The sequence below is a fragment of the Schistocerca gregaria genome, chromosome 7 (genome assembly GCF_023897955.1).
Source record: "Schistocerca gregaria isolate iqSchGreg1 chromosome 7, iqSchGreg1.2, whole genome shotgun sequence".
In the NCBI taxonomy this organism is placed as follows: Eukaryota; Metazoa; Arthropoda; class Insecta; order Orthoptera; family Acrididae; genus Schistocerca; species Schistocerca gregaria.
The window spans coordinates 528,891,437-528,909,822 of record NC_064926.1 but is presented as its reverse complement, the minus strand read 5'-3'; the positions used below and the strand labels follow the sequence as shown (position 1 = coordinate 528,909,822).

Here is an 18,386-nt window from a genome sequence, read left to right as displayed (position 1 = left end):
CTTCATGTTGCAAAATTTTTCGGTAAATAATCAAAATGTATCATTCCATTACTAGAATAGTTCGATATTATAATTTCTATAACGGTATAAATAATACCATTGCAGGTACACCGTGTCGTTCACGGAATATATTATTCATTATTGCCACTTTTCTGCCTGGCAGATGATCTTCCGGTCTAAGCTGGAAATGGAAAAAGAGGTATCAAAACAGAAATTGCAGAAGTGTAACGCTAATAAACGATAACATCAAGGATACCAAAATTGCATGAAAACATCAACATTGCTGTGGATGACATAAAAGTAACTTAAAAATACATGGAAGCTGCGGGGGAAAAAGTCGGATACTTAGTCACATGACATGTACATAGGTCTCTGGCTACTATAGTGATACAGTTAAGGAAGATTCTTCCAACATAAATACATAAAAGTAATTGATTAAAGTCAAGTTAACCAAGTACATTTCAACAAGCATAGTAAGCTGTTATAAAGTAAAAGTAAAATACAAACGTATTCAACAACCTGACAGTAAGCAGTATTTCGTAAATTTTCGGTCTCGTTTACACATTTCGTAATTAACAATCCCGTCTAAATTGCAATATTTGCGACATCCATGTGTTAAAACACAGTTTTAAGATAATTTACCTTGTAACACGTAATACATAATGAGAAATGTTCTACGTTAACGTGATTCATAATTTTATTAATTATTTATATTTTATAGTGGAAGTGTCTTGTTTACACTGTATCAATGACGCATGTACATGTCATGTGACAAACTATACAGTTTTATCACCACTACTTCCTCTTTTCTGTCATTCGTGTCACTGTTGACAAACTGCACCTTGCGGTGCCTTGTATGTGAGGGTCTCGTGATGTTTTGATGTTATTTGTTCCTGCTTTCGATGGCGCTGTTTACAATGTGACACTTTCGTAATCTGTTTTGACGACTCATTTTCCTTTCCAACTAAGCCCTCAAGAAACCGGTAGTCGGTAATAGAAGGGACAGTGATTCAGATGGGGTTTCTTTACTTGTCACTAGCTGAGAAATCCGGTATTTCCGGGGTATTCATTTTGACGATTTTCAGTTAAAAACGAAAACAAAATGTAAACTCCGTTTGTAGCGAAGTATTGAACAAATTTTTTCTCACTATTCCTAAAAACACCTTTGAAATTATGAAAAAGTACTACAAAAGTATGCATAATGCACAAATATAAAGGTATAGTATCCAGATTAAGAATCCTGACCTCAGATAGTTTCTGCTAGCTGGGAGTAGCTGCTTCACGTTGTTACAAAGTGATTTTGTAAACGTCTGCATGGAAATACCTACTCATAGCTCGATGGATTCTTTTTCGCCTACAGCCGTTTGCTCTTCGCACTTTAAAACTCCCATACGCACTTGCAGGTGTCAGGAATTTCCTTATGCTGACTCGACTGTAGAAATTTCTTAGTAGTAAAGAATAAACGTGCTAAAATTTAATTCATGATGCGTCAGTGTTTATGATGTCATATCTCTCGAAATATGCGTCACAAAATGATAACTTTGTGAATGTACATTCAGCCGCAAATGTGGATACTGTCAATGAAATATGGTGGGAATAGAATTGTTAGCGTAGATGTAATACATTTAAATGTCATCATCTGAGTGTTTATGATACCATATCTCTTGAACTATGTGGTGCAAAATGATAAACGTGTGTAGCTACATTCAGCAACACATACAAAGGTATAGTATCCAGGTTAAGAATCCTGACCTCAGATAGTTTCTGCTAGCTGGGAGAGTTATAAATTCAAACGTCATACACGACGCTGTAGTTTATCGCGCATCTCAGTGTTCACAACGTCATATCTCCTGAACTGTATATGGTACCATGGTATACATTCGTAGGTGCTTATAGAGGCACGTGTCGATACTGCCTGAGAAATCTGTAGCGAATACAATTAGCAATACATTTAAACGCCATACATCATGCGGCAGTGTTTCAAGCATCTCAATGTCTATGACGTTATGTCGTCTTAATTGTGACAGGTAGGTGGTTCTTAACCTCACAGTGATTGTTGCTGAGAGTAGGGAGTAAGTGCACCAAGTTTGTCTGAAATTGGTACAGTGTTTTAGCAGGTGATGGGGAACATCGACACACACACACACACACACACACACACACACACACACACACACACACACACACACACACACAAATTTTATAATATGTATATATCAACTAAGAGCGATGCGCGAAGCATTCAATCAATGCCACCGTCATATCTTAGCAAAAGATCTTGCTGAAAACCGAAGGAAATCCTGGTCTTACGTAAAATCGATAAGCGGGTCGAAGGCTTCCATCCAGTCACTCACTGATTACTCTGGCCTGGCAACGGAAGACAGCAAAACGAAAGCTGAAATTTTAAATTTAGCATTTGAGAAATCTTTCACGCAGGAGAATCGTACAAACATACCGCCGTTTGAGTCTTGTACAGATTCTCGTATGGAGGAGATAGTGATGGACATCCCTGGGGTTGTGAAGCAGCTGAATGGGTTGAAAATAAATAAATCGCCAGGTCCTGATGGGATTTCCTGACGGGATTCCAATTCGATTTTATAGTGAGTACTCTACTGCGTTGGCTCCTTACTTAGTTTGCATTTATCGCGAATCTCTTGCCCAACGTAAAGTCCCGAGCGACTGGAAAAAAGCGCACGTGACGCCTTCATATAAGAAGGGTAGAAGGACGGATCCTCAAAATTACAGACCAATTTCCTTGACATTGGTTTGTTGCAGGATTCTCGAACATATTCTCAGTTCGAATATAGTGAATTTCCTTGAGACAGAGAAGTTGCTGCCCATGCATCAGCACGGCTTTAGAAAGCATCGCTCCTGCGAAACTCAACTCGCCCTTTTCTCACATGATATGTTGCGAACCATGGATGAATGGTATCAGACGGATGCCATATTCCTTGAACTCCGCAAAGCTTTTGACTCGTTGCCCCATTGCAAAGTCCTAACTAAGGTACGAGCTTATGGGATTGGTTCCTAACTAGGTGAGTGGCTAGAACCCAGTAAGTTGTCCTCAATGGTGAGTGTTCATCGGAGGTAAGTATCACCTGAGGTGCCCGAGGGAAGTGTGGTAGGTCCGCTGTTGTTTCCTATCTACATAAATAATCTTTTGGACAGGGTGGATAGCAATGTGCGGTTGTTTGCTCATGATGCTGTGGTGTACGGGAAGGTGTCGTCGTTGAGTTACTGTAGGAGGATACAAGATGACTTGGACAGGATTTGTGATTGTGTAAGGAATGGCAGCTAATTCTAAATATAGATAAACGTAAATTAATGCAGATGAATAGGAAAAAGAATCCCGTAATGTTCGAATAGTCCATTAGTAGTATAGCCCTTGACACAATCACGTCGATTAAATATTTTGGCGTAACATTGCGGAGTCGTATGAAGTGGGACAATCATGTAATGGCATCTGCGGGGTAGGCGGATAGTCGTCTTCGGTTCACTGGTAGAATTTTGGGAAGATGTGGTTCATCTGTAAAGGAGGCCGCTTATAAAACACTAATACAACCTATTCTTTAGTAGTGCTCGAGGGTTTCGGATACCTATCAGGTCTGATTGATGGAGAACATAGAAGCAATTCAGAGGCGGGCTGCTAGATTTGTTACTGGTAGGTTTGATCATCACGCGAGTGTTACGGAAAAGCTTCAGGACCTCGGGTGGTAGCCTCCTGAGGAAAGGAGGCGTTCTTTTCGTGAATCGCTGCTGAGGAAATTTAGAGAACCAGCATTTGAGGCTGATTGCACTACAATTTTACTGCCGCCGACTTACATTTCGCGGAAAGACCAAAAAGATAAGGTAAGATAGATTAGGACTCGTACAGAGGCATATAGGCAGTCATTTTTCCTCGTTCTATTTGGGAGTGGAACAGGGAGAGAAGATTATAGTTGCGGTACGAGGTACCCTCCGCCACGCACCGCATGGTGGATTGCGGAGTATGTATGTAGACGTAGATGTAGAAGATCACGGCTCGTAACACATGGAGTCATTTACGAAATATTGAAAGTATCAGATGAAAATTATTGAGTGTTTCAGTATCGGTGTCAGGATGGAAGTATTGACGCCAACAAGTATGGATACCTTTAAGCATGTCCCTAAGTTGGCCTGACCATTCGGCCGCACTTACCTCTCCTGGGAAGGTGTAGCCGTGGATGCGGTGCTCGGAGCCGTGCATGTTGTCACCGCCGTAGTGGAAGTACATCTCCTCAAACTGGTAGCGGTAGGCGAGCGGGCCGCCAGAGATGTTGACGGGGTGCTTGGAGTTCTTGTCCACGGTGAACATCAGCGTCTGGCCCGTGTTGCGCAGCGTACCGCTCACCTGGCAGCCGAAGAGGGACACATAACTGCACCCGATATCTCTGTACGCGACCTTCCCAAGCAAAAGTGAAGTTTGGAAGGTAGGAGGCGAGGTACTGTCGAAATTAAAATTGTGAGGACGGGTCGTGAGTCATGCTTGGATATTTCACTTGCCCGCGAAAGGCAAATGTCCCGAGTTCGAGTCTCGGTCCGGCACGCAGTTTTAATCTGTAAGATGTTTCAAATCAGCGCGCACTTCGTTGCAGAGTGAAAATTTCATTCTAGAAGGATTGTAGTTTATGATATACCATTAATGTGTGGTGGATAGAGGCTTGTTTGCTGGTTCCAGTGTACGTCATTTCTATGTTTCATGGCCTTCGATCACCATTCTAATCGAATGTCAAGATGACTTCCATTAATACGATATGTCTGAAACCTTTCGGTTATCATTACAACATGTGAATGGGCTAAATTATTGGTATATTTATCATAATTGTTATTAACTATATTCTTTCGTCTAATTATTTTGTTAATTCTTAAAGATCACAATTTATAGTTTTATTGTTCTACTCAGTCTGTCCGAATATCTTCTAGAATATCTTCCAGATGTACTGTGACACGTTATGATGCTATGTCCTTGAAACAACGAAAAGACTGAATCAAAATGAAATAAATATGTTGTGTAAAATGTGACTGCAATCAAGTGAAATATAAACATGATTCCTTTCCTTGCAGGTTAGTTTTGGTCGGTATAAGCAACGCAGTATTTTATCAAGAATTGGAGACATGAAAACTTCTGCAAAAATCAGATATAATATCTTAAATTAAAATTAAAATATTAAATTTAACACATCTTTGACTTCATAAATCATTCAAAGACAACTGGAATGTGACTATTAATGTCTCCAAAAGCGCAGTTAATGCAAATAGTAGGAATCTATTGATTCAGATGAGGTTAAGATAATCTTGTAAAATCAAAGACTTGCTTCATAGAGAATAGGTACAACTTCATACGAATTTAAGTAATTAATCATAACCTCTATACCTGGCCTATTAATAGATTTAATTCAAAGTCAAAAGCGATAAATATGTCGAAATTATTGGTAAGATACATACAATCATAATCTGTTTTCTATTTGAGAACTGTAACAAAGGAAGAGGTAAATTCTCAGAAAACGCTTCACTCTGTTAATACAAGGCAGTAAGTGCTACAAAAATAACACTAAAACAAGACCAACACGAATTAATGAATTAAAGTTTAAGGGACTGTCCTTACGACGTTATTTATTGCTTAGCTACTAGTGTCGGTGCTTGAGTGCGCTATCTTCAGCCCTTGACTGACCTTGAGGAGTTTGACTCCAGTCACATACACGATGCATCAGTGGCCAACATTTATGAACTGGTTTCCGCAGACTGCCTGTAACATTGATGTTATGTCTCGAACCAGTAATTACTTGATGGCTGGAGATACACCATTGTTGTTACAGGTAGTTTCTGAATTTTCTCAAAATCAAAAAGTTACACAATTTAATTTTTCATACCTGGGATTTAAGTAAGGTGATCTTTCGCGCATTTCTGAGGGAAAATGACGAACAGCCAACATTCATGGGTGCACGACGTTTGGTACAGTTATCCTGTTGCTATCAAATAGCGATGAAGGTGGTGGTGAGGAGGCTGTGGTTAATATGAGAGTATGACGGTTTACCTTGATTGACTTTCGGCTGTCACCGGCTGTCAGTTTTGATTACCTTCGTCCAACCCAAATTTCGCTTCTTCGGTAACATTGTTCACGACAGAACGTGGGAATAACGAGTGAAGTCAGACACTAGCACTGCCTTCGCGCCGTAGCTACCTGCCGCTTGTCGATGTGGAGGGGCCGCAGCAAGGGGTCGAACAGCAGCTTCTCCGGGTCGACATCGATGGGCGACTGCCGCCGGCCCTTGCTGCACAGCGTCCACTGCGGGTTGATGAGGCCCCAGAACGCCGGTCCTGCAGGAGAAACAAATATAAGGCACTGCTCACTTCTGTCTGCCACGTCCTCAACTGGAACACACGAGGCTACTTGTAGGCTCCCTTTATGTTTAACAATAAGTTTGAATCTACGCTACTGGTCATTAAAATTGCTACACCAAGAAGATATGCAGATGATAAACGGGTACTCATTGGACAAATATATTATTCTAGAACTGACGTGTGATTACATTTTCACGCAATTTGGGTGCATAGATCCTGAGAAATCACTACCCACAACAAGCACCTCTGACCGCAATAACGGCCTTGATACGGCTGGGAACTGAGTCAAACAGAGCTTCGATGGCGTGTACAGGTACAGTTGTCCATGCAGCTTCAACACGATACAAACAGTTCCTCAAGAGTAGTGACTGGCGTATTGTGACGAGCTAGTTGCTTGCCCACCATTGACCAGACGTTTTCACTTGGTGAGAGATCTGGATAATATGCTGGCCAGGGCAACAGTCGAACATTTTCTGTATTCTGAAAGGCTCGTACATGACCAGCAACATGCGGTCGTGCATTATCCTGCCTAATGTAGAGTTTCGCAGGGATCGAATGAAGAGTAGAGCCACGGGTCGTAACACATCTGAAATGTTACGACCACTGTTCAAAGTGCCGTCAATGCGAACAAGAGTTTACCGAGACGTGTAACCAATGGCACCCCATACCATCACGCCGGGTGATACGCCAGTATGACGATGACGAATAGACGCTGCAATGTGCGTTCGTCGCGATGTCACCAAACACGCATGCGACCATTAAGATGCTGTAAACAGATCCTGGATTCATCAGAAAAAAAAAACGTTTTGCAATTGGTGCACTCAGGTTCGTCGTTGAGTACACCATCGCAAGGTGCTCCTGTCTGTGATGCAGCGTCAAGGGTAACGGCAGCCATGGTCTCCGAGCTGATAGTCCATGCTGCTGCAAACGTGGTCGAACTGTTCGTGCAGATGGTTGTCGTCTTGCAACGTCCCCATGTGTTGACTCGGGATCGAGACGTGGCTGCACCATCCGTTACAGCCATGCTGATGAGATGCCGCTAGCCGCAATGTCGAGATACGATAAACCGCAATCGCGATAGTCTGCAATCCGACCGTTATGAAAGTCGGAAACGTGATGGTACGCATTTGTCCTCCTTACACGAGGCATCACAACAGCGTTTCACCAGGCAACGCCGGTCAACTGCTGTTTGTGTATGAGAAATGGGTTGGAAACTTTCCACGTTGTAGGTGTCGCCAGCGGTGCCAATCATGTGTGAATGCTCTAAAAACCTAATCATTTGCATATCACAGCATCGTCTTCCTGTCGGTTAAATTTCGCGTCTGTAGCACTTGAACGTGGTGTATCAATTTAAATGGCCAGTAGTGTAGCAGCACACGAGAAAATGTGCTCTCATTACAAACGTTTTCCTTTATACAACGTACAGGAGTAATGGTTTGATGTCGTTTATGTAGAAAACAAATGATACCAACAGCAATACAATATACGAAACATATGACTGTGATTATATGGGACGTTAAAGAAACTATTCAATATTTCAGGGGATGATAGTACGCCTCAAAACAAGACAAAAATGTGGTACAACCATGTGTCTTATCAAGCATACGTTCTGACACCTGACATGTGAACACGTGTTCATAGGAAGTGCTCTTGTCAGCCATGGCTATGCCTTACCCGTGTTTTCGGACAACTACCTGATAATTAACGTTAATTACAACTACTGACATGGAACACTGGGAGCATATGGTTGCGAACACGAGCACCGTTGTTGCACTCGCTTTACGTGTCATACTAGGGTCAACAGCGTGCTCGGACACTCCCCTCCAGTGTCGAAATAAACATTATTTGGCTCACTAGTCTGCAGTGAGTTGCTTCGTCTACTTTGTATGATTGTACTGTTGTCTTCTTACATCAGTTTACGTTTCGGTACATTTATTCTAACTCCGGCTGTGTATTGTGATGTTTTTCCTGCTTACAGGCCACGTTTGATGTAGGAGGATTGATCACTAAGTAACGACCCAGATACATCTTGACAAAAGTACTCGTTAGTGCTTCACATTTGATGTTTGTTCTTCGCGCCGGTGAAGTTTCGAACCGTTCTGGAAATTGGCAGGGTCGTAGTACAGCGTCAAAATACACTCCTGGAAATGTAAAAAAGAACACATTGACACCGGTGTGTCAGACCCACCATACTTGCTCCGGACACAGCGAGAGGGCTGTACAAGCAATGATCACACGCACGGCACAGCGGACACACCAGGAACCACGGTGTTGGCCGTCGAATGGCGGTAGCTGCGCAGCATTTGTGCACCGCCGCCGTCAGTGTCAGCCAGTTTGCCGTGGCATACGGAGCTCCATCGCAGTCTTTAACACTGGTAGCATGCCGCGACAGCGTGGACGTCAACCGTATGTGCAGTTGACGGACTTTGAGCCAGGGCGTATAGTGGGCATGCGGGAGGCCGGGTGGACGTACCGCCGAATTGCTCAACACGTGGGGCGTGAGGTCTCCACAGTACATCGATGTTGTCGCCAGTGGTCGGCGGAAGGTGCACGTGCCCGTCGACCTGGGACCGGACCGCAGCGACGCACGGATGCACGCCAAGACCGTAGGATCCTACGCAGTGCCGTAGGGGACCGCACAGCCATTTCCCTGCAAATTATGGACACTGTTGCTCCTGGGGTATCGGCGAGGACCATTCGCAACCGTCTCCATGAAGCTGGGCTACGGTCCCGCACACCGTTAGGCCGTCTTCCGCTCACGCCCCAACATCGTGCAGCCCGCCTCCAGTGGTGTCGCGACAGGCGTGAATGGAGGGACGAATGGAGACGTGTCGTCTTCAGCGATGAGAGTCGCTTCTGCCTTGGTGCCAATGATAGTCGTATGCGTGTTTGGCGCCGTGCAGATGAGCGCCACAATCACGACTGCATACGACCAAGGCACACAGGGCCAACACCCGGCATCATGGTGTGGGGAGTGATCTTCTGCACTGGCCGTACACCTCTGGTGATCGTCGAGGGGACACTGAATAGTGCACGGTACATCCAAACCGTCATCGAACCCATCGTTCTACCATTCCTAGACCGGCAAGGGAACTTGCTGTTCCTACAGGACAATGCACGTCCGCATGTATCCCGTGCCACCCAACGTGCTCTAGAAGGTGTAAGTCAACTACCCTGGCCAGCAAGATCTCCGATCTGTCCCCCATTGAGCATGTTTGGGACTGGATGAAGCCTCGTCTCACGCGGTCTGCACGTCCAGCACGAACGCTGGTCCAACTGAGGCGCCAGGTGGAAATGGCATGGCAAGCCGTTCCACAGGACTACATCCAGCATCTCTACGATCGTCTCCATGGGAGAATAGCAGCCTGCATTGCTGCGAAAGGTGGATATACACTGTAGTAGTGCCGACATTGTGCATGCTCTGTTGCCTGTGTCTATCTGCCTGTGGTTCTGTCAGTGTGATCATGTGATGTATCTGACCCCAGAAATGTGTCAATAAAGTTTCCCCTTCCTGGGACAATGAATTCACGGTGTTCTTATTTCAATTTCCAGGAGTGTACATAAATGACCTGGGTGAAAATCTCAGCAGGTCTCTTAGGTTCTTCGCAGATGATGCTGTAATTTACCGTGTAGTAAGGTCATCCGAAGACAAGTATCAGGTGCTAAGCGATTGAGAAAATATTGCTGTATGGTGTGGCAAGTGCCAGTTGACGCTAAATAGCGAAAAGTATCAGGTGATCCACATGAGTTCCATAAGAAATCCGTTGGAATTCGATTACTCGATAAATAGTACAATTCCGAAGGCTGTCAATTCAACTAAGTACCTGGGTGTTCAAATTATGAACAACTTCAGTTGGAAAGACCACGTAGATAATATTGTGGGGAAGGCGAGCCAAAGGTTGAGTTTCATTGGCAGGACACATAGAAGATGCAACAAGTCCACTAAAGAGACTGCTTACTCTACACTCGCTCGTCCTCTGTTACAATATAGCTGTGCAGTGTGGGATCTTTACCAGGTGGGAGTGACGGAGGACATCGAAAGGGTGCAAAAAAGGGCAGCTCGTTTTGTATTATCACGTAATAGGGGAGAGAGTGTGGCAGATATGATACGCGGATTGGGATGGAAGTCATTAAAGCAAAGACGTTTTTCGTCACGGCGAGATCTATTTACGAAATTTCAGTCACCATCTTTCTGTTCCGAATGCGAAAATATTTTGTTGATCCCAAACTACATAGGTAGAAATGATCATCAAAATAAAATAAGAGAAATCAGAGCTCGAACAGAAAGGTTTAGGTGTTGGTAGAGAGATAGTATGATTGTGGTTCGATGGACCATCTGCCAATCACTTAAATATGAATTGCTGAGTAATCATGTAGATGTGGATGTAGATGTAGGTGCACGAGAGTGTAGGACTCAAATGTTGCACTACCTATTGTTGAAGTACGTGGGAAATTCTGGTGAACACACCTTCTAAATCGGGCACAGATTTACTGTGAAATTCTGAAGGTATATAAACTAAATCCAGTGACGTGTCTTGCGGTAGTGAAATAGTTAGAGAATTTACCGAGGCTGCACAGAGGTGGGTGGTGCTGAACGGGAATGAAGCCACCGACATCGGCCACAGACGACAATGTGCCGACAGTGGAGGAACTGATTCGCTGCAGTCACACCTTTCCCAACTATGAGGGTGTACACACAGCGGTTTTCGAATGGCTCGCTTACGGAGGAGTGGATTTCTATGGTCGAGGTGTTGAACAGCTGATGCAATTCCGACCGCTGTTTACAGAGACTTTGCGACTATACTGAAAGATGGAGTCATATATGTGTCTCATTTTGAGGCGTAATGCAGCATTCATTGAAAGTAATTGACATGCTATAACAAGGCGGAACTTCAAATAACTTACGAGAAAACCGCCAGGTGACACCTTAAAGAACCGCTGATATTTCGAAAGGGCCACACCCTGCCGTTTTCAAGGCAGTTATGCTCCTGTCGAAGCATCGCCGGTTGTTGTCTTCGTAACCCGACTGCATTCTCGTAAGTTATTTGATCATTGCATACGCACGGAGGAATTCGGATTTCACATTGCGTAACTTATTTTCGATGGCCCCGCTGTGCTTCTATGGCGAAACTCGATAAATTTGTAATACAGTTAAAATATACTCCGTTTTTTTCCCTACAGACATTAGTCATATTGTGTCCGTTTGCCGGCCGTATTGGCCGAGCGGTTCTAGGCATTTCAGTCCGGAACCGCGCAACCGCTACGGTCGCCTCGGGCATGGATGTGTGTGATGGCCTTAGGTTAGCTATGTTTAAGTATTTCTAAGTTCTAGGGGACTGATGACCTCAAAAGTTAAGTCCCATAGTGCTCAGAGCCATTTGAACCATTTTTTGTGTGTCCGTTTTTGGATGGAATTGTATTTCAAACATAACAGAACCATAACACAAAGTCGTATCAATTTCACAATAACTGCCACACCAATGGCTGAAGAGAAGTTCATATTCGTGTTGACTACAGTAGAGGTTATATATCAGCAAGTGCGCCTACGTTTTGTGTCGAGATGTACAAAAGATAACGGCGTACAAGGCTGATGAACATCGACCTCGTAATAAGTTTCAAAGTTCCGAAATTGCGTTGTTAACTAATCGATGGCCCACTTGCTTCCGTCGGAGACAAGAAAAGCGAACGTTATTCGCTCTAGTCGAGTCCCGACGTCAAGCGTCATAACAGTTTCTGAAGCTGTACGCAGGTGGTATGGAAAAAATAGGTGCGGAATGAAACAGCTGAAATTTCCACGCAGTTGTTTGTTCAGAGACAAATGCAACAACTGTTCTGAGTGACAACATCATAAACAATTGTTTTAGTCAGACGCAGTTCACTACAATACAGGGATTTTTCGCTCTGCTGTGGCCTGTTTGCTGCTTATAATTTTCCGGAGATATTACAACTGTGTGCATTAAAACTAATGTTCAAACTCGGAACCCCGCCTTTAGCGTCTGAGATACATTTTCGGCTGTTATGTGAGCTCTTCACCACTCATAAGGTGATATTTTAAAAGCTAATTGTTTAGATGTGTGTCCAAAGCAGTGCTTCGTTATGGTGAGTTTTAATCCGTAATTTCCACTTGAGTATGGGAATATGATGCAACCAATTTCACACGACCAAAATACAAGTCCAGAACCTTTATCGGGTTTTAGTGAAACAAAGAACCGATGCTTTGAGAAGCGCAATGATTCAAGTACTGTATATGACTGCGTACCGAGGAAAATCTCTTCTTTCCTGAACGCAATTCGACGTACACAGAGAACGGTTCGCTAGCTCATAAGCTCAAATGGCTCTGAGCACTATGGGACTCAACTGCTGTGGTCATCAGTCCCCTAGAACTTAGAACTACTTAAACCTAACTAACCTAAGGACATCACACACATCCATGCCCGAGGCAGGATTCGAAGCTGCGACCGTAGCAGTCGCACGGTTCCGGACTGCGCGCCTAGAACCGCGAGACCACCGCGGCCGGCTGTTCGCTAGCTATTACAACATAATTGTGTTAGTTTAGCCTGCTAGTAATTAAGTAATTATTCAAATAAATATTGATAATGTTGCCCCATTCTCTCATTTGACACTGATAACGCCAGAAAGTTCCTATTAATTGCTGCCTCAGCCTAAGACGATATCTGCTTGGCTGATACTACAATTACCGTGAACCTGTCCCCAAAGCACGCCCCGTTTGTCTTCGATAGCAGGAAGAAGATAGAAGAAGAATTAAATTTCTTTTAATAGAAGAAATTCATAACATTTTCTGTTTCCAGCAAGAACACGGACAATAATGAGATTCAGCATTTACACTTCGACTGAAGATAACATTAATACCGCATTTCACTTGGCAGCCTATTTGGTTTTCACAGTTCTCACTCATAAAGTAGAGGTCCACCCAAATTAAGAGGTAGGACATGGTATTTCATTTAAGTTTTACAGGAAGTCATGTGACATATGATATTGCCTCTATAAAAGATGAGAAACATCAAACATTACCGGACGTTATGGTTGATGTCCAGTCGATGACGAGGTCATAACAGGTGAACTCCAGGGTCGAATACCGAAAGGATGGCGAAACCGATCTGCTGTTTTGTTTTCAAAGGAACTAAAAAAACATTTATCTTAAGCAATTTAGTAAAACCAGAGAAAACTTTAATCATAATGGCAGGACGGGAAGTAGCCAGCTATCCCTCCAGATTTGAGTGCAGCACACTTCCACCACACTTCCTAGATTTTCACAGTCATTGAAGGCAAAGCTTATAAAAACAATTACATGTCCAGGATGTAACTGCAGCCTGACTGATATACTGAGCAGAGCTTTGAGCATTCGAAGTCAACATTGTTTCCAGGTACACAGTGTGTTTCAGGTACCTCTACCATTGGGCTTCATGAAACCTGCAACATCTTCAAACACTACGTGCAAGATTTTCATATTATCTCGCTCGATATGTGCAAACTGTTAGTGCTAAAGAATAAAAAAAAATAAGGAGACATTTGTGTAGGAAATTAAATGTAGAGAAATTTTGTCCTGGGATGCGCTTCTGATGGAGGCCATAATTTTCAAATTATTCAATAAAATGTGTAGAAGTTTCCTTCAAAAGCGTTTATCGTGACTACCTCGCTAACTGTGTCCCCAAGTGAAAAAGTATCCCAGCACGAAATTTAACTACATTACATTTCCTACAAAAAGATCCTCTCCATTTTCCTGTAGGACTAATAGTTCGCACATACGGAGCAAGCGAATATGAAAATCTCACGCATGGTATTTGAAGGCGCTGCATAAAACCAGCGGTAGGGCCAGCTCAGTTACCCCATATAGCTAGTGGCATGCGATAAATCTGATGGAAAAGGCGGTAGCCCTTATAAAGAGCAATTTCCCCAAATTTATGCGTTACAGCTCTACAACAAAAATCCTACTTCTCCCTTATAAAGCAACTGACTGTAATGTACTTGAATAAATAAATAACCGCAACAGCTGTGAGAAGATTTATTGATCTCCAGTTGATTCACTACAAGTTTCGTGACTGCTCTCACGGCAGCTGTTGCCGTTATTTATTCAAATGTATTTCTTAAGAAGTAGCTGACCCATTCACCAACTGACCTGTCCCAAATTTATCCGTTACTGTACTTCAGCCATTACAGAAGTAATCAACCTTCGATTGGCTGCCAAGGGTGTGAACAGAGGATGAAACGTGAAACAAATCATCGCAAATTTTGTTTCGAAATAATTCTCATAGGCCTCAGTTTCCATTTTACAGGGCAACTATAAATGATTCATATGTCTACAGATAGTTCTATATTTTCGAAAGAGTGGCATGCATAAAAATGACTAATGGATGAATAGAACCACAAACTCACCAACTTCACATTGTGCAATTTACTAATGTTCCGTGAGTGCCTGTTTAGCCACATGATATATGTCCAAGCGATAGTCCATATCTTAAATAGCAATATCTTGTCCACAGTCATCACAGCAGCATTCATGCGTTCTCTCACCAGCTGCAGTATTCTTGGTAATAGGGCTACATAAATATGGTCCTTAATGTATCTCCACAGGAAAAAGTCTCAAGAGGTTAAGTCAGTCGACTTGGGGGCCAAGAAAAGAGAGCCACATCATCATCACCACTACGACAAATGCAACGATGTGGAAGTTCGTAGTTTAGATAGTGAAGAACACTTTAGTACCCCGTCTAGTTAGAAGATGAAATTTTTCTTGTTTACTTTCGATCAGTATTCTGTACTCATTTGACTCTTCATTCCATTCAATACTGCCTGTAATTCTTCTTCGGTTTCACTGAGGGTGATAGTATTGTGAATACGTGGTACAAAAAATCCACGAAAATGGGCAATTTCGTGTTCACAGGAAAAAACTTTGCCTGAGGGTTTTAAAGTCATCAACAAATTAGTCTTGATAGGTCTAGGAAAGTAACGTCTGCCTTAGAAAATCAGCTACCGCTCCACCTCCTTGCGCCTTCCGCTAAGCTAGCCCAGGTAAATTCAATAGACACTGACACTGGCAACTGCTCCACGTCCCCACACCTGCTGCCTTACTGGCCCAGGCCCTAGTAATTGACACACACATCTGCCACCACTCTACCTCGCAACACCTGCACGTTAACAGAAAATCTTATCTTTGAAATCCTTTCACCCTGAATTTAGTCCCCATCTTCAAACTTTCTTTTATTTCCATCACTGCTTCTTCGATGTAAAGGTTGAACAGTAGGGACGAGGGTTTGCATCCCTATCTTACACTCTTTTTCATACGAGTACTTTGTTCTTCGTCTTCCAAATTTATTTTCTCGTCCTGGTTCTTGTACCTACTGTGTATCACCCGAATTTCCCTACCGTTTATCCCTTTCAGATCCCATACTCATTTAAGCATAATCTGCCGCAGATCCCGCACCAGAATACCGTGGCCAGTACTAGGAAGAAAGTACGGAGGACACCCGCTTGTATCACAAGTAATCTACACAACTACCCTCCTTGACATCGAACTGTTGTAGACCGCTAGGACATATTCTGGTCTCAGTCGTAATGAGGCAGCTCGAACCGAGTGACCTCCTCCACGTCAATTAGCATTAATTCCGGAAGCATCAGTCACCTTAAACCCAACTCGCCCTCTTGTCAAAAGACGTCTTGAAAACCATGGATCAAGACAGTGAGGTACGTGTAGTATTACTAAAGTTACAGAAGGAATTTGACTCGGTGTTACAACAATGCTTGTTAAAGAAAGAACGATCGTATGGAGTATGACGCGAAATTGGTGACTGGACTCAGGATTTCTTCGTTTTGAAGAATCAGGATGGGGAATCGTGGACGGATTTAGAAGTAATATCGGGTGTACATCAGGGAATATGTTGGGGCTCTTACTGTTCAATCTGCATATTAATGACACTGCAGACAGTATAAATAAAAACTTCAGACTTGTCAGAGATTTCGCAGTTACCTATAATAAAGTATTCTCTGAAAGAAGCGGCTCAAATATTGAGGCCGATCTTGAGTGGATTTCAAAATGATGTCAACACTAGCAGTTTGCTTTAAATGTTCAAAAACGGAAAAATCTGTAGTTTACAAAAGCAAAAAGAACGTAATATCACATGACAACAATTTCAACGAGTTACAAATGGAATCGAACTACTCATACAAATACTATGGCGTAGCAATTTGTAGAGGAGCGAAATGGAACGATCAGATAGGCTAGGTCTTAGGTAAAGAAAGCGGTAGACCTCGCTTCATTGATAGAATACAAGGGAAATGAGTCCGAGGTTGCTTGCAACCGATCCTAAAACACTGCTCAAATATATAGGACTCGTACCAAAGCAGTAACAGGGTATATCGAATTTATCCAGAGAAAGGCAGCACCCCCCTTGTGATTCTACATATTCGAAGACTAGACTTGTTTGGCCTGTGGGGAACAGTCACGGATATCTGAAGAAACTGAACTGGCAGACATCTGAAGACTAGAAGTTTCAATTACCAGCCTTAAATGATGGCTGTAGCAAAATATTTCTATCTCCTACGTACCGCGGCCATAGGGATCGCGAGAAAAACATTAGATTAATTACAGTAGGAACAGAGGCATTTAAACAGTCATTCTTCCCACACTCCATAAGTGAATCGAACAGGGGGACGCCCCAATTACTAGTACAGTTGGAAATTACCTTCAGCCATGCACTTGACAGTTGTTAGCAGAGCCTGGATGTAGATGTAAATGGTATGTGCATTCTACACTAATGCTGATTAATGGGACGCCTAAATGTTGAAATAATTCCATGATTTGCTCTTATCTTACGGGATCGAGGAATCGGCGGGTAACCACACCTGGGGCAGCGTGCAACTCGTGTACCCTCTGGAGCGATGGTTATGTTTAAAAAATACGTTACTGGTTGCAGGCGTCGCAATATCATTTATCAATTAGCAGACCTTAAGACGAGTGTTGCGATTTAGTGCGCACCATATCGGTAGCTAGAGCTCTCGTATCAGTTCGTGGAACTCTCAGCGAGCTGCAGGCAGCCCTCAATGAAAGAGCCGAGGTTCATAAGGCCAAATGACGGACAGTAATTTCCAATACACTGTTTCTCAATTTTTTTATTAATTAGGTATCTTAAGATTTTTTGGTTGCCTGCATTATACAACAAAAGATCCGCCACGTAAGCCGAGAGCGCTAATGCGCTGCTTCGTGGACTCCGGTAGGCGCGCCGGTCCCATATCGAATCCACCCGGCGGATTAACGACGACGGTCGGTGTGCCGGACAGCCTGGATGTGGTTTTTAGGCGGTTTTCCACATCCCCCTACGTGAATACTTGGCTGGTCCCCACGTCCCGCCTCAGTTATGTGGCTCGCAGACATATGAACGCTTTCGCATTGTTCCATGGATTACACTAGTCGCAGACAGTTTGGGTGCACTAATTCCATCCTGGGGGGTATGGGGTGGCGGCAGGAAGGGCATCCAGCCACCCCGTAATCTAACACTGCCAAATTCGATTAACCATGCTGACCCTGCGTACCTGTGGGACAAAGGCACAAGCGAAAGAAAGAAAGAACAACTTTGGATTAAGATTGTGGGGCGCGACTGATAATCCAAAAAGGATTTGGTGACGCTCCTGAAGAAATAAGCGATCAGAATGAACTCAAAGAATGAATGAACTCAAGTACAAATAACACAGGCGGCAGAACGGGGAAACTCTACCAACGGTATTTGTGTTACATAAGGAGAGAACCACAGCCGACCCTGTCGAATGTCCGACGCACGTCTCATCTTGAGCTGGCTACAACAGAGAGTGCTTGAAGGCACTAGGCCATCCAGCTTGGGAGTATATGTTGAAGAAATAACACAAAAAACGGTGTAAGGTAAGACATAAGAGAAAGAAAGGAAGAAAAGCATGTGGAGAGTAAATGACCACAATACAGCGCCGAGCTAGAAAATTGCACCTGCCGGCCGCTGGCAACACACGCGCACCTCCATTATGATGAATTATTCCCTGGGAGT

The 18,386-nt window shown here is 43.4% G+C and overlaps 1 protein-coding gene across 1 annotated transcript in view; it reads right to left on the bottom strand.

Moving 5' to 3' along the window:
* Positions 1–18,386, bottom strand: part of LOC126281371 (carbonic anhydrase-related protein 10-like) — a 358,790-nt gene that overhangs the window by 93,445 nt on the left and 246,959 nt on the right. Inside the window, exons 4-5 of the mRNA XM_049980286.1 lie at positions 6,200–6,336; positions 4,178–4,369 (exon numbers count right to left, since the gene is read on the bottom strand). Coding sequence (XP_049836243.1) covers positions 4,178–4,369; positions 6,200–6,336 — 329 coding nt within the window. The remainder of the gene's footprint in view (positions 1–4,177; positions 4,370–6,199; positions 6,337–18,386) is intronic.